At 25.5% G+C, this 24,124-nt stretch overlaps 1 protein-coding gene across 4 annotated transcripts in view; it reads right to left on the minus strand.

The window, feature by feature from the left end:
• Hem (Nck associated protein 1 Hem) overlaps window positions 1-24,124 on the minus strand; it is an 80,894-nt gene that overhangs the window by 46,031 nt on the left and 10,739 nt on the right. For all 4 annotated transcript variants that reach the window (XM_067283263.1, XM_067283261.1, XM_067283264.1 and 1 more), the window contains exons 2-7: window positions 12,173-12,283; window positions 10,742-10,834; window positions 8,788-8,844; window positions 4,708-4,850; window positions 4,351-4,441; window positions 899-1,036 (exon numbers count right to left, since the gene is read on the minus strand). In XM_067283263.1, the coding sequence (XP_067139364.1) occupies window positions 899-1,036; window positions 4,351-4,441; window positions 4,708-4,850; window positions 8,788-8,844; window positions 10,742-10,834; window positions 12,173-12,283 (633 nt within the window). The remainder of the gene's footprint in view (window positions 1-898; window positions 1,037-4,350; window positions 4,442-4,707; window positions 4,851-8,787; window positions 8,845-10,741; window positions 10,835-12,172; window positions 12,284-24,124) is intronic.

The raw sequence follows: 24,124 nt of genomic DNA on the forward strand, positions 1-24,124 counted from the left end.
AGGTCGACCAAATTTACTTAATCGATGAGCGTCACTAGAAATCAAGATATTCTCTTGTTCAACATGGTTTTTATCAATTAAATTTAAATTTTCTATCCACGTTTTCATGAAACCAATTGTATTAGAATTTATTAGTTTTTTTGTTGATAGATTATGAATTTTTCCTTTAAGGCCCTGACAGTTCCAAAAACTAATCTGAAGACAGTTTGTCACCATATCAATCCCAATAATATTATTTTGAATATAATTATATTTATCCGAGGATCGTTCATTCTCGATTTTTTTACAGTTTTTATTCTTAATTAAATTGTTTTCCTGTATATCAGGCTGCATAGTTGTTGTTACTACTTTCTTTGATAATTATAATACCACTACATTATAAAATTTGTTATTATTACATTTTTTCAATTATAAAATAATAATTTAAGACAAATAATGAAACTGAACAAACATATTAATGAGCATTTTTAAGATCAGTTGATTATCTTCAGATAAAACAAAATAACACATATTGAAAAAAAACAACTTAAAAAAATAATACGTAAATTATTTTGGGCTATTACATTATTATTTCTTAATTACTTGTTTTAAACTTTAAACTCCCCAAGACAGTTAAAAATGACATTTCATCGGTTTTATCATTATTATTTCAAGATAATGAACAACATAAAAATATATTAATGTGATTAACATTTATTAATAATTTAATAATTCATTATTATTGTCATTAAATTTCACTTCAAGTAAAGCATTAATTAAATAATTTCACTAATATATAAATACATTAATATATAAATATTTTAATGAAAACATTTAATTAATTACTTTAGTTATCCAGTATCAAGTTTAAAAATCTATATATATAACTATTTCTAAATATATTAAATATTATAATTACTGTGTCTGTCTGTGCTGGAGTAAGCATCTGTGAAGGTGATGCAACAAGACTCAACATTTGACTCTTACGCCATTCTTCTACAACTAGATTTCTTCTTGGGAACACATATTGTAATGACATTAATGCTTGAAATAATAACTGTATAAAAAATAATTGTAATGACTTAATTGTAGTATTTCAGAATTATTTCATTTTTTAAAACTATATAAATATAATTTTAAAATTCTACATTCCATCTTGTATTAATTTACTTATAATGCAAATTAAGTTACTAATTTAAATTGATTAAAATAACTGGATAATTAATTGGATAATTAAGTTATGTTTAATTATAATCAAAAACATTTATTTTCAGTTTGATAAAAAATTCTACACCCAAACAGAAGGAATACCTATGGGAACATGCATAGGTCCAAAACTGGCTGAAATATCAATGATACAAATTGATGAACAGATTAGAAATATAGAGGGCATTGAATTTTACAACAGGTATGTTGATGACTGTATAATAATTTTTGATAAAAGAAAAACTAATGAAAATAAAATTATAAAAAAGGCTAATAAGATAAAAGAAAATATTATATTTGAACTAGAAAAAGAAAAACAGAACAGCATAAACTATCTAGATATAACAATTGAAAGAAAAGACGATAGACTATTTATAAAAAATACATTAAATCTATACAAATTCCCAAAATAATTAATTACAAATCAGTCATTCCGGTTAGTATGAAATATAACATATTTAAAATGTACGGGTAGGCCTCCTACAACACGGTACCTTTACAACGCGTTTTCGCTCCAACGCAGTTGGAAAAATGCGGAAATTTTCTTACAACGCAGTTTAGGGTATTTAGAAACGAATTATCTTTCACATATGTGATCTGTTGCAATTTTTCTGTTAAGTGCAGTGGAACTTGATGAAACAAACTCAGATCTTGAAATAAGGCCAGTCAAACATTCTCAAACAACTATAATAAGTGATGATGACGAATGAATTTGTGAGCATAACATTATGTTTCTTTTTGATTTTGACTTGAAATCATAATCTTTTTAGTTTTTATATGATGTTGAATTTTATTTAAGCTTTTTATGTACATAAATTTAAAAAATGATGAAAACGTTACACCATAAAAGGCAGTTTTTCTCTTTTTAGAACTGAATCCCAGTTTTTGTATTAAGTTGATGTCTCCTATAATGTGATTTCTCACAATGCAGTACTTTCAAGGAACGTATCTACTGTGTTGTAGGAAGCCTACCTGTATGTGAATAAAATAAGACAAAGAACAAGCGAGACTGAAACACAAAAACAAGAAGAAAAAAATAATTAAAATGTTTATTTCAAATGATTATCCAAAATACTTACTGAATAAATGGACAGGAAAATTAGAAAATGATAAACAATTAAAATTAATGGATAAAGAGAAAAACTTTGTTAAATTAAGGTATGTTCCAAAGTTATTTGAAAGAATTAAAAAAGTAGTAAGAAGTAGAATTAATTTAATACCAGAAAAAATAAATTCAACTAAAAACTATCTGTGTTATAGAAACGAAGAAAAATATGACATAACAGAAGAAAAAAGTGTAGTGTATTCATTTAATTGTAGGTGTAGTGTAACCCGAAGAAAACATATATTGGTGAAACAAAATGAAAATTAAAAATAAGATTAAGTGAACGTATTCGAGCAATTAGGGGAAAATATGCAAATTCAGCAGTGGCTGAACACTGTAATTCAGAAGGTTGCAAAATTGATTTGAATACCATGAAAATAAGGAAAAAAGAGGAAAATAATTATAAAAGACAATTATATGAACACACAATATAATTAAACAAACGGATAGAATAAATAACAATACCGGAAAAGAGATACACCAATCATGGAAAGGAATCATTGATGGAAGAGGGGGGAGACGAAAGAAAGGATAAAAGAAAGGATTGGAACAGATTGGGGTGAAGTTTAAGTGAATGTGAACAATGATGTAAGTTTTGGTGTAAGTTTTAAACCAAAAAATTTATTTAATTTAATTATTTATGTATTTAAAAAAATAGAAATACATATGGAATTATTTGATTAATATTGATTTTAAATATGCTCGGAATTAGGAATGTGTTTAAAAACCGGGAAGTTGTAAGAATTTTATTGTTTTATTGTCGGGAATTTTATGTTTATTTATGATTGTAACAAAATTTATTTTAATTGTAGAAAATGTCTTTTAAATGCCTGCTGATGAGGGACAAACAGGTCCGAAACACAATGTTAAAGTGTATGTGTTCAGATGATTTAAATAAACAATATTATTTCTGATCTGTAATACCTAATTGCTGAATCCATAAATCCAGTATAATAAGTCATGTTAATTGATAAAGTACTAGTAGACAAGATAAGTTTAAATTTTGATTAAAATAACACTTTATTTAATTAGTATATTAGATATTAATGTGAAATAACAGGACATTTTTCTTCTTTTTCATTTGAATAAAGTAATTTGAAATTAGAACATCTTTTATATTTACAGACTATTTCATTTTTATAATTAAATCATATTTCTCTTTTATTCAAATCTATTATTTGTATATTTCTATGTAATGTCCATTAAACAAATTATGTAAGTAAAAACTACAATTTTTCAAAATTATATTTATTGTAATGCATTTAGTATTCAGAAGTTTAGTTACATATTTATTTTAATATATGTAAGTTACCAATATTCTTATATTTTTAAATAGAATATCTGCTACTTAAATATTTAAAATAAATATATAGCCTAAACTGATTATTAATACAAAATTTATCAACTGTGGAGATTTACTGATGTCATTTTAAAAAAGGAAAATATTCTTATAACAAGATAAAAGATGACTTGAAGTTTGAAGTTTTTTAATGGAAAAAAACTTCAAACTTCAAGTCTTTTAGGTGTATTACAAGTAAATTAAAGAAAGCATATATAAATAATTTTTTATATTTCATTTACTAAAATTATTCATTAGTAAGTACCATAATAGAAAATAATGTCATATATTTTAGTTTAAAATAGTTTATCAATTAAATTAAAACATAAAAAGTCTTCATGCTTTATAACAAGAATTCTCAATCTTTTTCACATATTGACCCTTCTTTTTCATATATAGATCCCTTATACATATATACATGCTACTTTTAAATAAATTTTTTATATTTGAAATGTTTTAAAAATGATAATGAAGATATTTTCAAGAATTTTTGAATGACTGTTTAATTATTTAGTAAGTACAATGTTAAAATACAATATATTCAATATGTAACTAATTTGTTTGTTGACCCCATTGGAAAGCCCTACCTAATAATTTAAAATAATTTTTAAATTTCTTACAAGTTGTTACTTTAAGTTAAAAACAAGTTTTTACATGATTGCAAAAAATTAAATATTAAATAACTATTGATACTTAATAAGAAAATAAATATAAAAATTACCTTTGAATGAGGAATAAATTCTTCTGAAAGTTTTTTAACAGGTGGATCATAATCAACAATCATTTGGCCCAATCGAGGAAAACTGGAATCACTAAAATTTATTTTTATTATTAATATTTTAAGATTATCTGGATATATACAATTGTTACATTTCTGAAACTGACTACATAAAGCAAAGCCAATTTACATTGTATTTAAATAATTCACAGATTAATCTGATATATCTTTACATATATTTTATGACTTATTAAACTTTTATCTATTATTTTAGTAAAGTGAATTTAAAATACAAATTTAATCTTAAACTAATTCATTTAATTATTTAATATCATAGCATAATTATAATATTAATTATACCTATGACCATGAGTCATTTCATGAGCAGTGTTAAATAATCCAAGTACTGCCTTTCTATCTTCTACTCTTGACAAAAGAATCATCAATGAAATGTAAGTCACAATGAGATCCAAATATCCTTTCGTTAAATCAAAGCTTATAGTCTAAAAAAAGAAAAAATTTATCTTATAAATATTGTAATAATAAATGTTTTTTGATACAAAACATTGATACATATCTAAAAGGAAGTAGATTTTTTTATTTGTCAGTTGTGATAATTTTGATTTAGATATATTATTACAAAACTTCCTACACCATTATTATTATTATATATGTCAAATATTTGTGATCAAATAAAATATATATCTTAACTTATAATGGACTATTGTGTATGACATGCCATTATTATTATTTTAGCTATATGTAAGTGCACAAAGTGTATACAGACATACATAGAACTTTATAGTTTATATAATCTATACATTCAGGGACTTCCAAAAAGAATGCTACCATTTTAAATTACTATAATTCTTATGTAATTTCCCATAAATTAAATATTATCTGAGAATTATGCAATCTACATCACTCAATGGAGTAAATGTTTGAGTTTAATCTACCATCTGCATATGTCTTTTTGTCTACTGCCTCTAGGAAGTGGTGTAAACAAAAATGGTGACCCTGCAACAGAGAAAGCAATTTGTGTTCTGCAATTTACAAAGCTGAAATCAGTCATTGTCAACATGATTTTCAATGTTTTCTAGAGACAGTAGACTAAAAGTCATTTGAATGTAGATAGAGTAAATGTTTTGAGTTTTGTCTGCTATCACTGATGTGCAATTACCTCTCAGGTAATAATTAACATAATTACAGTAATTTAAAATGTTAGCATTCTTTTTGAAGACCTTGTATTAACAATATTAGTTTGTCATGTGTAATTTCCTATAAATTAAAGCATGTTTATTTATTTAAAAAATTCTATGTAAAAGTTTTTTATATTATTGATAATTATAAAAAACGCATTTTAGTAAGTATACTTTATTTCCATATATGAATACTTGTTTTAAAAAAATAGATTAATTATTAATAATAAAAGAATAATTATTAATTTTAAATTATTTTAAAAATTTTTCAAAATATTTTAAAATTAGAATTTACATACGAACATCCCAAAAACTAATATATGAAGCATGCAGTGTCGTAACATTGTAAATGCTTTTTTTTCTCTTAATACATTTTATTGAAGAATTGAATTCTAAATGCAATATTTTTTGCTGGAAAAAATATTGTGCCATTTTGGCACTACTGTAAGTGGCTATACTTTAAAGTTGAATTTATGTGAAGCTATAATGTTTAAAGTGCCAAATGCAAGTCATGTGACCATTGGCACTTGAAACATTACAGCTTATATTTACATCATTTTGATATTCCAGAGAATTTGCAACCTAGTGAGTTTTTTACCATTTTATTGTAAAATTGAAATGAATTCATTCACTAGAAAAAGTGTTTTTTAACCTCTCCTGAAAAGTTTGTATTTTGGCATTGCACACTTTATATATTATTAATATGCCAAACAACTGTCAGATTAAATCAGGCTACTTCTCCATGATTACTTTATAATTAAATGAATAGTTTATAAATAATTTAATTATTAAATTTAATAAGAGAAGGGGAATAATGTCTGCCTCTAGTAACAAATTTTAGAAATTAATTAAAAATAATAGGGGAGAAGTAGCCCAATGTAATCCAGCAGTCATTTGGCATACTTGGTAGAATTTATCTCACTTAATTGTTTCTTTTAAAACCTAAAATGGAAATTACAGTTTTATAAAATATGCTTTTTATCTTAAATCTAAATATATAAAGCTACATTTATGCTGATTTTAGAATTTACAATTATTTTAAATTAAGTTTTGATATTAATTTAAAACTAATATCAAAATTTTAAATGAAATGAAAACTGTTATTTATCAGATTTAATTTAAAATTCTGAATCATTTCCTTGAAAATAATTTATTATTTGTAATGTGAATGAAATTTCAGACATTTAATCTTCATATTAAACTTGATTTTAAGTATCTTAATTAATTTCTAATTTATGTAAACATTAACATAAAAAATGTTTAACCTAAAAATAAAGACACAAAATGCAAGTAAATTGCTATAACCAGACAAGGAAATGTATATGTAATCTGTATAATACTATACATTTACAAGGAAAAGTGTAAATAATTATATAAAAATACTTTCTCTTTTAGCATCATATTTTCTACAATCATTTAAAAAAAATTCTTAAAATTAGTATGTTAATACAGCAGTAATTTATAATTAAAACAAACAAACAGAACTATAAATTTTAATATAAAAATAAAATTAAAATCTTTGAAAATGAAATGAAGATACAGTTAAACCTCAGGTTTCAAATGCCTTGCTTTTTGAACAGTTTAATTTATGAACAAAATTTTGAATGCTTATGTGTCCCTTTTGCTATACGATAACTCGGTCACCAAACAAGTTACTCAGCAAGAGTCAGCCACAGATTAGATAGACACAGACAGTCAACTCCATATACTTTCTGTGTTAAAGAAAATTGACAGCCCGACAAATCAACAACCAGACTACTGATTCAGAAGCTGGTGGTGCCAAGATTGCCTCGTGTCATTAGACATCACAACACAAATCATTGATAATGTTGTTATTCAAATTAGATTTCAATGCACATGCAGATAAGATACTACTTCTGTTTTTCAGAACACATTGCAATTGAATTTAAATCAAATTAATTAATGAAAACCACTTTAATTGACATTCAGATAATATAAATTACATTCACAAATCTGTGTTTAAAGATGCTTAACTCAAATTAAATAACAAAAATTTAATAATATAATATTGTATTATATATAATATTATATTGCATTTGTAAGCATTTTTATGCAAGAAATAAAACTAAAAAGGTAAAAGAAAGGCTTTGTTTTGGGGGTCAGGAATGGATTAATCCATTCTATATTGTTTCTTATGGGAAAATTTGTTTCAGTTTGAGAACAAATTAGTTTTCAAACAACTTTTAAGAATAAATTAAGTTTGAAACCTGAGGTTTGACTGTATTAGTTTTTACTTTCAAGGCTGTTATGTATACATAACAAAGGAAAGTATCGAAATTGTTTAAAATTTGACTTGCCAAGCTTTTTTTGCAAAAAGTAAAAAAAAAACCAGCAAAAAAGTTCTGTTAGATGTGCAGGTGTGTGTGTGTGTGTGTGTTGGCATCTATTTCATTTAATGTCTCAAGATGGAATAAAGATTAAAAAAATAAAATTTGGCATTGTAGCTTGTGTGTAAGGGCATTGATGCTATTAAGTTTTGCTTGTTAAAGGTTGAGGGGATGAAGAATTAAAGATGATGTTATTTGTTATTAGCATTTACAATTTTTTTATGAAACTCATCAATATCCTCAAAATTAAGCCTTTTGCCATTTTACAATAATTAAAAATAAAAAAAGTTTTTTACAACAAACTATCATAACAGATGATGTGCACACAATTTTATTTATTATGATCTTTATTACATCTTTCTTAATTATCTACAATAAACAGACCAAGATTAAAACAATTCTGTCTTAATCTTGGTTGTTTATTGTGGATAATTAAGAAAGATGTAATAAATATCACTAGTCTCACTATTAGAAGAAACTTTTACTCACTGTTATATCTGTTCCATTTTAATAACTATATTAAACGGTTTATGAAATTCGGAATACGAAATTTAGTTTTTAAATAAAATCTCAACAACCAGAAAAGTTATGTAACTTGTTGCTAGATTTTTTTTATAACATAATCAAATACAATAAAAATTATTCCATTTAAATTCATAAATTTCAATTATATTGCATTTTTCTATAGTTTCAAAAATAAATATAAAACAATTCTAAATATATGAAATAATTTTCTTTTTCTTCTTTAAAATTAATGTTTTATGAAAATATTCATTTATAAAAATTTTTTGTTTTTAAATAAACAAAATTTTCATTTACAACTAGTATAGATGACTAAATACAATATAAATAATGCTATCTGAATTGTTAGAAATATTTTAAAATTCACTTACTATATCCAATTGTAATTGACAAGCATCCATTGTTGTTAATAGTTCACATACATGATCCTGAAAAATTTTATTGTCTATAAATCTATCAATAAATAAAACAATATTTTGTTAAACTTAATTGTCATAATTTAATAGGCTATTAATCATTCCAATAATGTTATCTTTTAAATACAAAAGTATCATTTCTCATTAATATCCAGATAAACAATATAATATTTTCACCAAAACTTTATAACTATGAATTTGTTAGGCATTATTTTAATAATGCATAACAAATAGAGTTGTAAATTAGAGAACAAAAATTGTACTACTTTACAATACACAGAAATTAAAATAATAGACATTTTCAATAAATTCTTAGATCAGCTTCAGCCTATAAAATAATACATAGAACAGAATTTGTTTTATATTCTGTTTATTATGTTTTTCCTGTTATTGTATAATGGATGTAAGATATTTAAAAAATTGTTAGTTGTAGAAATTATATCATAAATTGAATTTGATAAAAATTTCTTAAACTGACAATTTTTTAATATTTTACATTAAAACTAAAATACTGAACAAACAAATTTTTCACATTTAAAATAGCAAAATCAACTTCAATCTTAAAGAAGATTATAACTTAAATAATCAATTTAAGGTTGAAATCTAAGTATAAATGTATATAAATATATATTATATCTCATATAAGAGTGTATATATCTCAACTTTTAGTTATATTGGTTTGGCTTTGAAGGGATAAAGCAACATAAAACAAGTGATCTGCTAAGAGGAGATGCCTCCCAAGACTTTCTATGGGAACATGGTCCCTATTTAGGAGTTAGACATAAGAAGAAAATTCAGAAAACTCCATAAGGCCAGCCTGTTGATGAGGTGCAGATCTATAATCAACTTTACTGGTGTTCAATGTTTTATCCACTCATCTACTAATAAGTTTAGTTATATTGTTAATAATCATTGAAATCATTAAATTATGAACACTGGTAATTATTTACTAGTGTTTAACTTAATTACAATTTAATGCATTAAAATATTATTTGTATAATTTAACAATAAATAAGTAATTTTCATCAAATTCTTTAATTCATATGACTAAGGAATTTTAAAGAAATTAAAGAATTATGATTAAACTCTATATGTATAAAATTATATATAAGCTTTAAATAATAAGAATTTTAAATCCTTTGTATACATGTCTGTATATAAACATTATTTCAAATGCAGTAATGTTCTTAAAAAAATCCTTAAATTTAATTTCTCTCTGAATTCCATATCATTAGATATAAGCAGTTCCTGACTAGTTAACATAAATATTCCTAAAATTGTGTACAAAAATCAAAAAATTAAGGTTACTTGAAAAAACATTTAATTGACTTTATACTGTGTTATTATTTACACTAAGATTTTTATTCAAAATTAATAAAACTTTGTATGAGTTCTTTTAACGTGTCTTTTATTCATAGTTTTAATAAATAAAAATAAAAATAAAATCAATTCTTAAAAACGTAAAATATTTTCTTTATTTAATAAACGTGGATAATTTTAATTATATTTGTATATAAAAGGAAATTTTAAGTATAATCTCATGAAAAAAATCTAGTAATTACTTAAAATTTAATAATTGTCTGAAATTATGCTGGGCTATTGAATAATAATTAATTAATTAAAACAATTTTACATCACAAACAAGCTCATTATCTCATAGCAAATTTAATAACTGTATAATTTGTGATAATTAAATTTAAAAGAACAATAACCAAAAAGGAAATTCAAACCAATAACTCTCATGTGATGAATGAATGCATTGCAAGTTATATCGGATGAGTACTAGTATTTTAATAGAATAATCACGATTTATTATCCAATTGTTTCAATTCTAAATATATTATTGATCAATAATCCAATGTAATTTTAATCAATCATTAAAATTTGGAAGTATTAAAAACATAAATACCTTAAAATCAAGTAAATCAACAAAAGTATAGTAATAAAGTGATAAACTTTTCATTATTTCCTGACGTATATTATACACATTTCCAAGTTGGCTCTGAAAATAAAATTAACATGTATAAAAGCTAAATCATTTAAACAAAAATGAGATTATTCATTATATCACTATTAGAGTAATATAATTATCTTACTTTAATTGTCTACTTTAATCTATATAATTAGCAAGAACTTTCATTCTGTGATTAAATTATACATTTATTAATAAAGAGCTTTTAAATAAAGAATTCTGTTTAAATATGTATATTGAAAACATATAATGTTATATAAATCATTATGAAACACGAAAAATTGAATTTTCTAATTTTTAATAATCTAATAAGTAATTTTTAATTTCATAGATCACTTTGTTGTTAGTTGTTTTGTCTTTTGAGAGAGGTCTTTCTTTGAAAAAATTCCTCTCACATTATATTCATTTGTATCTTAATTTCCTTTTAGTTGTTTTTGTGTTAATGTAATAACTGTCACATATTTCATTCAAATATTTATTAAAAATTTAACATAAGCAAAAAACATTTAACTGAAAAATTAAACAACCTAGCCTGTGAAACAATTTTACAGGCAGACATATAACCATTGGCTTGATCAAATTATGAATCAAAATTATGAATTATGAATCAAAATTACATTTTTTGATTCATAATTCCAATACAATTCAATTCTTAACAGGAAAATTTCTTCTACTTTATATATTTATATCTTCTTTTCTAAACAGATCAAGACAAATATTTTTCTGATTAAAACAAGCAGTTTTATTAGAAAAATTTAGAAATAAAAAGTTTTAATATTCTGAGGATTTCATTTATGTAATTTTTATTATTCTATTTTTTTTATATCTCATATTATGACCTAGTTTTTGAATGCATTATTTAAGTATAAATAATGCACAAATGAAAATACTTAGTTAAATTATTCTACAAAATTATATATACATGTATATAATTTTTAAATAAACACGAATAATGAATTCATTTAAATGAATAAATGAAAATAAACAAAAACATTTTAATTTATTGTGAAATGATTGTATAACAACATATGAAAGAAGAGTCAGATAAGTGTTATAATTATATTTTTGTCTTTTTCACACCTATATAGTGTATAGATTTGTTTTTTGCCTGTTTTATCATTAAATGACTAGTGGTATGAAGTTTGTCTGGCAAATTGAATTTTGATTTTAAAACAAAACCTAAAATTCTTTAAATTACTATATTAATACATTATATGTTTAAATTACTAATTTTTATTTATTATTATAAAGTTTAGGTTCAGAAAATAATCTTCACCTTTATATATAAAAACAAAATCTTATATCTTAATAACTGGAAAATATTTCTTAAATCACAATGCTGTTTACAATTAATCTGATTCAACTTACACTACTTCCTCTAATGTCAATATTTGGAAATCTTCGGACAACATGCTTTATGGCAGAATCCAAATTTTTATCAGACAGGAAGGAAGGTTTAGATTTTGCATCTCCACATGCCTAAAAGATATAAATATAAAAATTTTAAAGATGTAAGCAAATAATTAGATATTGATAAACTGTATTTATACTTTTTCCATTAAATTGAAAAAAATATATAAACATGTACTTTAAGTTTAGTTTAATAAAATTCTTCCAAAGATGAATTTTTGAAGAATTTTAAAACTTTAGTATATTTTTACACTATTTTTAAGCTTATACATTCAGTAAATAATGTATTATTTCATATAATACATAATGCACTAATTGAAATACAAATACAATATAAACAATATAAGCAAAGCATTTTTGAATATTCATCTATAATATTTGGTTATCTATAATGATTTTAGTCCACATATTTCTGAATATTTAAGATTCCACTATATTTATTTTTCAGTCAATACTCTAAACATACTATACACAATATAAAAAATATTACAGTACCAATGATATCTACGTGGTACGGTACGATCCAAAAGTTCAGGGACTGCAGTAATCTATGACAACAAAAGCATGGATTTGAAGTTACAGCGTATGAAATGGATTCTACCAAACCACCTGTACGTGTTCAGGTTAATTTCACCCATGTCATGCGATTAAACCGTGAGCACTGCTGTTTTTTTCTGGAGATAGTTACCTTTGTTCTGCGACGTAATAAAAGTGGAGTTTCAACAACAACATCCAACATTTCGACTTCGCCATGGTAGAATCATTGTACACCTTTCTTAGCAATTTTAAAGTCTCCGTAGGTGTTTTACCTAAACGCTGACAAAATTTAATGTTGGAGGTTGTTCTTGAAACTCCACTTTTATTACGTCGCAGAACAAAGGTAACTATCTCCGAAAAAAAACAGCAGTGCTCGCGGTTTAATCACATGACATGGGTGAAATTAACCTGAACATGTAGAGATGGTTTGGTAGAATCCATTTCATACGCTGTAACTTCAAATCCATGCTTTTGTTGTCGTAGATTACTGCAGTCCCCGAACTTTTGGATTGTACCACATACATGACTTCAATATAAAAAAATATATTTTTATGGTAAAAGATGTATTTATTTTTAAAACTGTTATTTGTTTCAATAAATGCATGTAAATTTAAATATTTAATTACAGCAACAAAATTTAAATGGTATGTGCAGCCTTACACCATTTATAATATATATTTGATAGAAATAATTTTTAACATATATTTCAATAATTTATTTGAATATTGTGCTATTAGTCATAATAATATTTTATTTCAGTCGGTCATTAAATTTACATGCATTTTTAATTAATTAATGCTTTTATTTTATTTTAAATAAAAAGAAGATATTAAGTCATAACTTTCTTCTAATATGCCATATTTAATTATTAATCCAGTTGCACTTCCTTTGGATCTAAAATCAGTATATAGTGATTTTAAATTCAGCATTTTTTTCAATTTATAACCTTAAAAACAACAGAATTTTTTCAATTCAAATATAATCGTTTGTTTGTTTCTAATGTCTTCAAGAAACTTAGTTAATTAAACTTTAAAAAAATTCAAAAGTTCTCTTATGTAAAGTATAAGAATGATGACAACATAACTTTAATTTGCAACTCGTTAGATATGTTTAGAAAAATTCTGCAAATCTAATTTAGTTTAATTACCCATTAATTGTCACTGTCTCAATGTAGTTAAAATATATCCATAACAAATTTTAAATCTGAACTAAAAGCTGTAAAATTTTCTGGAAACCAATTCAAGAAAAACTGGTAGTGAAATGTTGGATATGATCAAGGACATTCATAAAACTATACTTTGTCCTATTTACAAATTTAAAAAAGAAAAAAGCTACTGGTTGTTTGAATAAAATGAAAATCTAAAAGATAAACATATCTTAACAGATTTTTGATTTCAAATATAGATGAGACTTATCACAATTATTAGAATGTAACAGTATACCATTTTATAATGTTTTTTAAAAAAAAAAAAAAAAGAATTTAGCTGGTTGCTTTATTAAAACATCCAGTTCTTGCATGCACAAAATATGTGATCTACAAAGGAATGAACATTAAGACAAGTCAGTCACTACAATCTCCCCAACTTATACCATGACTATTCTATTTACTTATTTACTTGTGAAATATAGCTGGTCACAGACAATAATTCAATACAATACAATAAACATAAAATGAATCCCATTAAAATATCAAAGTAGCATAGCATATCATAATAACAACAAATATATAAAAATAATAATGATAAAATTGTAATAAAAAATATTCCAAAAATCCTGGATGAAATATATATTTAAAAAATGTAAAAAATATACGACATTGAAGACACACACACATTTCTGTAATTATGAAAGAACATTAAAGAAGACTGAACAAATTTTTATTTTTTTGTATGTGTTCAATATTGTATATTTTTTACATATTTTAAAGATAAGATTATACAACATAAAATTAAGCAATATAAAGCACGTTTTTACAACAGATTTGTATTTGTGGTACTCTAAGTACAACATATTTTCAATTTCGTCGTTCAACTCAAGTTAAAAAATAATATTAATTCAAAAAATTTTAACAAAGATACTGATTTGAAAATATATATATATTACAAAGTAACCTTAAAAGTATCTCCAAAAAATCTTTAAATTAATTTTTTTTAAATAAATGAAGTGCTGATAACTATATTTTATCAGAGGATGAATACTTAATGACTTCTAAGTAACTTTTCAGAATTTAAAAAAAAAATTATTAAATTATCACTTTAATATGATTGTGTATTGTTTATATTTCAGTATAAAACACATTCAAGTTGATTTAAATCCTATTTGACAAATAGAATATTTGAGTTTAAATAAATTACAAATTATGATTAACATTTACAAAATGTGATAATATTTTGATTGTAATAACTTACCAAAGTTTTAGTAGTAGATCTGCTAAATGATTATTTGGATTTTAAAAATTTTAATTGTAATTAATCTTAAATTAAAAGATAATTCTGGTCTACAACATGGATTAAAAACTATTTACAAACTTAAAAAAAATCAATTATTATTAGAACTATAATCCTGAAATATTTAAAGGTTTCTTCTTCTCCAATTAAATCAGTTATCAAGGCAACTAAACTGATTCAAGTTGGATGAATACTGAATAAAATACACTTTCAGTGAAGCTCAAGGAGAGTAAAACCAAACTATAAGCATTACCAAATATTTCAATATAACTAGATAAATATATGGATGTAATCTTAATATATTATCCAATATAATAGCAAAGCATTCTATTCAGCATCAGATTCAGATTTATAACATTCAACAGATACCATTTTAGATTCATTATCATTTCTATCAGATAAAAATTAAATTATACCAAACAAAAAAAAATTTCTTTACTAAAATTTTTACACATGAAATATTACTTGCCAGAATTTGAAAAAGCAGCTTAAAATGCTTAAGTTTATTTTCAAAGATTTGATATGTGCTGACCTTTTTGTTGCTGTTTATGATGATTGTAAATGAAGATATAAAGAAAAAATTTAGTAGGAATAATCACTTGATATAATATAGTTTTTCAAATTATGGCAGCCAATCCCCTATCAGTAAAAGCATGTGCAATAAAACTCATAGATATGATTGGCCAATAAAAAGAGATTCAAAACTCTTAAGTACAGATTTGATATTCTGATACTGTTATGAAGAATGCAACATGTAATAGCAGCTATCAAAATCACAATGCTGCCTGCTCTTCTGCAGACAGCATTTTTTTTTACTGCACAAGTGAAGTAGATATTCAAGATAGATGAAAATAATTGCCACGAATGTTTAAACACTGCATTTTTATATAAATCTTATTTCAATAAGAAATTAAATATAAATATCTAGTAATCCCTTAAATTCTAAGTTTCTACATTGAGACCCATATCTTCAAATCTTTCATTATAATGAATTACATGTAATGCAACAAATCAATGTTACTAGCTGCTTTAGAAGCATGAAAACACTGCCAATGCCACAAAGGTTGGATTGGTATTGCTTTTGTGGGACTGCCAAGCAGCACCACAAGAGATGATAATCATTGCCACAAACTTGCCATTTTTAATGATGTGCCAGACAGATATAGATAGAAAATATAAAAGCTATTAGAAATCATTCAAAGCATTCACACATATCTCAAAGAACACAAATTTCAAACTATATTTCACTTCCAGATTCACCCAGATACTTGATTAATTTTAATCAGAGGAAAAATTATCATAGTTAATCAACAGTCCTAATAAAAAATAACAAATTTTTTGCACAGTTGACAAACTTTAAGGAACATAAACATTTGCTTTGTATTTTAAAATTTCATTTAATATAGGCATTGCTTCATTGATATGAAAATTTGAATAAAAAATTAATTTAAATTTGTTAATTAATTAACATTATATTGCTATTAAAGTTATATGCTGTAAATTCAAATTCTTTAAAAATTTAATTAATATAAACATACATGTATTGAATTTATAATTAAAATAAATTTTAGTTCAAGTTTTTAAAGACTTAATAATTACACACAAAATATTACAATTTTTATAATAATGGAACAAAATTATTAAATTGATTACTAATGTCTCATTTTTGAAGAAAAATTAAATCAACTTTATTTCTTAAATTTTAAAAGCTAACATTATTCTAATTGGGATCTATTCCAAAACAGTGATTGGCACTAATTCTTTCTAAGGTTTGTATGATAAAGACAATATTTTTATTTAATTGAAAGCTTTTTTAATGATGTTTGTAAATGTTAGATGCAACTATTCATGTCACTTATAAATCATTGGAAAGACACATGCTGAACATATGTCATCAGAACAATAAATCATTCTTTGAAACAATACTGGAAAGCATTTGCCAATTACATCACAAATTGTATCTATTGTAACAAATATAAATTGCAGGAATTTCTTTTATTTATTTTTTTTTATTCTGTTCCATAAAAAGAATTTCAATAACCACACTTTTATCCTATAAAGTATTATAAAATATAAATATTTGATTACTATTATGAAAAAGAACAAAATCATATTGATTTTTTTCCCAATGTATAATTTATTCTATTACAAATTATCATTCTATTATTTACACATAAAATTATTAGTTTTACTATTTATATATAAAAAATTGCTTTTATTTATAAGTAATGGGGATGTGAGTTGCTCGCCTGGTGTGAGAGTGAACTTTTGGAAGTAGCTGATACGTAGTATACTAAAATACAATTGTGTTAAAGGAAGAAGAATATGTACGACGGAAAAATAGTGAAATTGGCGAATAGGTTATCACTGGATTTGATTATTATATTGTTAATAATTGCTGGAGTTGAGCCCAATCCAGGTCCTTTCCCTCGTTCCCCACAGCAAACAAGTCATCAGGATATGCAAAAGAAGGGGCGTGGAAGACCTCGGAAAGAAAGCTCCAAGGACGAGGAGAAAGAAATCCAACAGATAGAAAATTTAAGTATAGATTCTCACCAAATAGAAGAAGAGAATAAACAACCGTCTGTATTCACAAAAGAACCAACAATTCATGATTATTTTGAACCAGTGAATGAACTGGAATCACAAACTGCAGTTAAATCTCCATATACATTGCAATCTATTTACGAGTTAATCCAGGATAATTTTAGTCGGTTAAACATTGAGATTCAATCAATCAAATCTGAGGTAAATACATTGAAAGAAGAATATAAGTGTTATAAAAAGGAATTGACGGAAATTAGAAATAAGTTACAAGAATTGGACAAAAAATCGGAAATTAATGACCATCTCAAAGGTATGTTCGAATTTGAGTTTGATAAATTAGCAAACGAAAAGACTAAAAAGAATATAATTATTATAAATTATCCATTTGCAACATCAGACTATTTACAAGAAATAATTTCATTTATTAATAACGAATTAAAATTAAAAAACATCGAAATAGAAGGATTAATTAAATTAAATAGCAGCAGCAATAAACCTATTGTTAAAATAATCTTAGAGTCTATAAATATAAGGAATTTAATTCTTAAAGAATTTTGGAGTATAAAACCGAACTTAGTTGGTGTAAATGAGAAAAAAATAATTTTCACGGCCGATTTGTGTAGAAGATCGAGGATAAGAAAAAAACATTTACAGGCCAGAATTAAATTAGAAAAGTCAAATAATGAAAAAATAATAGTACGAGATGATTATTATATAAAAGATAACTTAGTTTATACGTATGATATTGCCTCAGATAAGATCATCCAATTAAATCTTTTTTTAGGAGATGCTGGACTGCGGAGATAGGGCAGGAAGAAAAATTAAGGTGTAATATATCTAATCCTGATTCTATTGTTAATAATTTACAGTTGGTTCAAAATTCTACCATAAATTTGGCCGATAAAGTCAATGACGTTAATAATAATAATCTTACATTTATAAGATACACTAATAATGTTAGAAATAAATTACTTATTGGTTTTTGGAATATACAAGGTCTCCGGGGGAAAATGCATAGAAAATCAGTGAAAGAGTATATAAAAATTCAAACGATATGTGGCTTCACCGAAACCTGGATAGTCAACCTAAGTAAAGAAGATGAGGAGACGTTAAAACGTGAAAACATGGTGTTGTTCAGCGGAGCTCAGAGGAAGTGTAGAACAGGCCGTCCAGCGGGTGGATTATTGTTGTTAATTAAGAAGTATTTTGGTAAGCTATTTAAATATTGTATCACAGACAAGTTTATTTTTGTTGTAATTGAGCTTGAACATAATATCAGTATATGCTGGGAAGAGTCGCTTGTGGGAATTGTGTTAATTTATCTGGCACCATCTTCAGATAAAAAGTTAATATTAAATGAAGTCCAAAAAACTATTGATCAGTGGTCTAATGTTGTCAATTTATGGTTGATTGGAGGTGACTTCAATGCCCGTATAGGTGAGTTAATGGATACAAAAAGTATCAAAAGAAATAATATTAATAACAAAAGAATATCCAAGGATAAGACTGTTAATGCTGATGGTCGAATCCTTTTGGATTTTGCTCAAGTAAACGAGTTTTTTATATTAAATGGGAGGCTTATGGGCGATATTCCTGCCGAGTTCTCCTTCGTCTCGCCAATGGGAAAATCAATTGTCGACTACATCATATGCTCAGAGTTTTTGATAGAACAGTGCAATGCACTGTCTGTATTAGACAAAGACGATTCTGATCACTTCCCGGTCCGGTTGGAGGTAAGTGGGACCATAGAAGATCGAAACGGGGGGTGCAGAGCTTCCCAAGCTAGTAACGCTAATGAAGGAATAAAATTGTCGATCAACAAAGTCAAATTTTGCAATGAAATTATGAAAAATATTAATGATGTACTACTTCATGAAAGAGAAAATGATCCGATTGGAAATTACAATCTGTTAATGGCAATATTAGACTCTTATCGGTTTAAGAAAAGCTCAGGTAATAACGCAGCCAAATATAAAAACAAGTGGTTTGACAATAAGTGCTATTCTTTTAAAATTAGAAAACAAAAAAATTTACAAAAATTTAGAAAAGCAAATACGGAAGAAGCATTGAAAAAGTATTTAAACAGTAAGAAAGCATATAACAATCTTGTGAAGGCAAAAAAGAAAAGGTATTATTCAGAAATAAGTGATAAGTTGATTGCGACCAGAGACACAGCGTCGTTTTGGTCGATAGTTAATGGCTTTCGAGGTTTTAAGTCAAAACACAAAGATTCTATTCAAGTGTCCTACAGTGATTGGCTTCGCCATTTCAGCACTTTTTCAGAAGTGTATAAAAGTAAAAATAGTGCAAAGAAGGAAATAACTAGATCATTTCAAGGTACTGATTTTGAGGAAGTGATTACAGTAGAAGAAATACAGTACTGCATTGGGAAGTTAAAAGAAAATTCAGCTCCTGGGTCTGATTTAATTTCTAATTATATAATTAAAAACTTTCCAATTGAGATGGTTAGGTTTTTAACTCGACAATTCAACGGGTTTTACACCCGAGGAGTGATACCAGTCTCATGGAACGAAGTAACATTTGCTATGATATTTAAACATAGTGACAGAAAAGACCCAATTAATTACCGCCCAATTGCTCTGTTGTCAGGGCTGCGTAAAGTTTTTACGGCCGTTCTAATGTTGAAGTTTAACAAGTGGATAGATGAAAACAACTATAAGAATGAAACTCAATATGCGTATATTAAAAATGGAGGTACTCAGCTGGCCATCTTTATTCTGATAGCAATTGTACAGTTACAGCTAATGAAGAAAAGACGAAAGGTCTTTGCACTTTTCGTGGACCTGGAAAAGGCATACGATTCGGTGAGCATCACCGGCTTACAATCGAAAATGACATATTATCATGCAAGTGAACGACTAACAGAAATTGTCGGATTGTTGTTCGGTAGGTACAAAACAATAGTCAAACAGAACAATATACAGTGGCCATCGTTTGACTCAGCCAGAGGGTTATTGCAAGGAGACCCCTGGTCTCCTTATTTGTTTAATTTTTTTACGTTTGATTTAAATAATTGTTTTGAGAACGAAGATGATGGGTTTATAATAGGAGAACAAGTTGTTCATTCGTTATCTTACGCGGACGATATAGTCATCATTGCCCCAACTGCCGCGGCCTTGCGTAGGAAAATTCAACTAGTGACAAATTATTTAGATGGCTTGAAATTAAAAATAAACCCAAAAAAATCCAAAGTCATGATATTCAGGAATGGTGCTAACCTACCAAAAAAGTATATGTCGTTTTTTATTAATAATGAAGAACTGGAAGTAGTTCAGGAAATAAAATTTTTAGGTATCATCTTGTCACCCAGTTTGTCCTTCAACAAACAGTATAAAAAAGTCATCGCTGAAGCAAATACTTTAATAAATAATATGATTAGATTGTTTTACAGAGCAAAGATAAAGAACATCCAAGTTCATTTTAGGCTGTTTAACTCTATTATAATGAATTTTATTGGCTATGCGGCCCCAATTTGGAGCCTTACGAACTTTCAAAAACTAGAAGTGATCCAAAACAGGTTTATACGCAAGATTTTTTTGTTGGATTACAACACACCAGGTAGCGCGTTAAGATTGGAATTAAGTAGGTTTAAGTTGAGTGCTACCTTAATAAGAAGATACATGAAATTTTTATTTAAAATAAGAGATGCCCGCAATCTTTCCACTGTATTATTATACCAATTGTATCGAAAGTCTTTGATTAAAGGACAAAGCACAAACTGGGTGTCACAAATTGCACAAATTTTAAAGCGCTTTGGATATTCTGTTACAATATTCCTAGATTTACCTGAAATAAGTGAACAACATTTCCAAATGTTGATACAAAACGTGCTCGAAATCTCTTTATCACAAGACATAGAAGATATATTTATAAGAGAGAAAACTAATTGGTATAACGTAATTCTTGAGTATCCATTTATTAATAACTATATGTTAACTAACCTGGCGTTTAATGTCAAAAGATTTTTCATACAACTTAGAATAAATAAGGAATTAATATTAATCAATAATAATTTCATTGAGTTTTCCAAGAGTATCTGCCCTAGATGTCATACAATAATTTCAAAATTTCATATGTTTTGTGGCTGTAAAGATGCAAAGAAACTAGCACATAATCTTGACTTGCATATGTTAACAAGGTGCACTGATGAAAGAGCAATGTATGAAATATTCCATTCAGCCAAGATAGACATAATTTATAGATTATATAAATATGCTCACAAATTTTTTAACGTAACAATTCATTAAAGACATAAGTAGCATTAATTAATGCTATTTTATGTTTAAGAACCAAGTGTGTGAAGAAAGTTACAAGTTGCAGTATGAGTTGGAAGGTCTTTAAATTGATGGTATTAAATACTTACAATCGGCAACCAATGTGCTGTATAATGCTTGGTTTGATTTGTATTATTGGAGTATTTTTTAGTATTAATAACAAGAATTGTTGTCAAAACATCCTTTGTAACTGGCTCCTGCCTTATTACGAATAAATTTTGGACTATTATTATTATTATTATTATAAGTAATATTACATAGACAGAAAAAGTGATTTTCAAAAATTCCATAAATAAATACAGATAAAGACAAATAAATACAAAGTAAAAGTTAAAATTTTAAAAATTTATACATCAATGGTTAAAACATTTTTTATATTTATTCAAATCAAAACTCAAAACACTGTGACTAAACTCATTAAATTTATTTAACAAAACAGGTGCTGAACACTGAGAAAACTGGTTTTTCAATTATTATTTCAATTAGGTATTAATTTTATTCACATTCAAATTTAGGAAACGACTGTGAATATTTATATCTTTAAAAATATATCAGTATGTCAAACTGATAAAGAAATTATAAATAAAAATACAGGAAAATGAAAACTTATTTTGTTTATAGATAGCTGAACTAAATTCTTTCCATTAAAATATCTAAATTATCTAAATTTATTTTATTTTACATCATAAATATTAAAAATATTCTAAAAAAAAATTAAAAAAAAAATTAATTAATAATAATGATAATATATATATTTATATATCAATGATTTCTTAATAAATTCAAGCAAATATATAAGACATTAATCACTGTATCTGTTTACTTTAGATATTTTACTATGAATAGAACATTACTACTCAGTCATGGCATGAGGACAAGACTGATGGAACCACTTTACAAAGATAATAATTTAAGCAGATGTGCAGAATCCAAGATTTTTTTTGGTTGAGAAAAATTTTAATTGTTTATAGTTCATCCATCCTCAGTTCATTTAAGCTATAAAGTTCTAAGGAAAAAAAAATGTATTCTATTCAAACAAAATTATTTCAAACTTTCAACCATATTTAACAATTTAAGCATATAAATTTCTAACAATGTTTAATTTAATTTTATATTTATAATTTAATTATAATTATAAAATTAAAATTAAACAACCATTAAATTTTAATAACAAATCAATTTTATGAACAATAATTAAATAACAGTAAATACATATAAACATAAAAAATTAGAGACAATATTGATTGGTTTGTTTGTATATTGATAAATGTGTTAAAATGAATAATTTTAATTCAATTCTTTTTATGTAAACAAATAAGTATTAATTATTACCAGTATTAATAATAAAATAATTAAATTGATCTTTTGAAAAATAAACTCATCACTTAAGTTATTTATATAGCAGATTATTATTATGTTGGGTTATGTGAGATATACTCAGTTAACACCAGTGGCTGTGTACTATGCCGGACCAGAGTCAAGGCATAGCAACCAAAACAAAACTAAAATTAAATAAGTGTATCAGTGTCAGTGTCTGTATTCAGAAATTTCCTAACAATATGGCATGTATTCAATATAGTGGCCTTCTGTAGTGTGATGTATGTATTTCTATTCAATTGTAATGTCCCAGGCTTTTGTGTAGTGTGTGTGATATCACACCTGTAGAGGAGAGAATGACAGGTGCAATAAGCACCCTATCCATCCTCCACAGATGCCTTATTTCCTCAGCGAGTTCTGTGTCCTTGCTAATTTTTTCAGTGAATGTGTTTTGTACATTGTGAGTGTTTGGAATGGATATGTCTATAATGTATGTGATTTTATTGTGTTTGTCAATGAGTGTGATGTCTGGTCTGTTGTGGTAAATTGTTTTATCTGTGATTATGGCTCTGTCATAGTACATTTTGTGCGTGTTGTTTTCCAATACTGTCTGTGGAATGTATTTGTAGTATGGTTTGTGGATGTCTACTAATTTGTGTTTCTTTGCAAGCTCTTGGATGTATTATATTTGCTACTTGATTATGTCTATGTAAATAATCTGTCTGTGCCAAGAGCTTGCAACCGGAAGTGATGTGTTGTATAGTTTC

This window comes from Centruroides vittatus, unplaced genomic scaffold (assembly GCF_030686945.1).
Source record: "Centruroides vittatus isolate TY-2023 unplaced genomic scaffold, ASM3068694v2 contig_980, whole genome shotgun sequence".
Lineage (NCBI taxonomy): Eukaryota > Metazoa > Arthropoda > Arachnida > Scorpiones > Buthidae > Centruroides > Centruroides vittatus.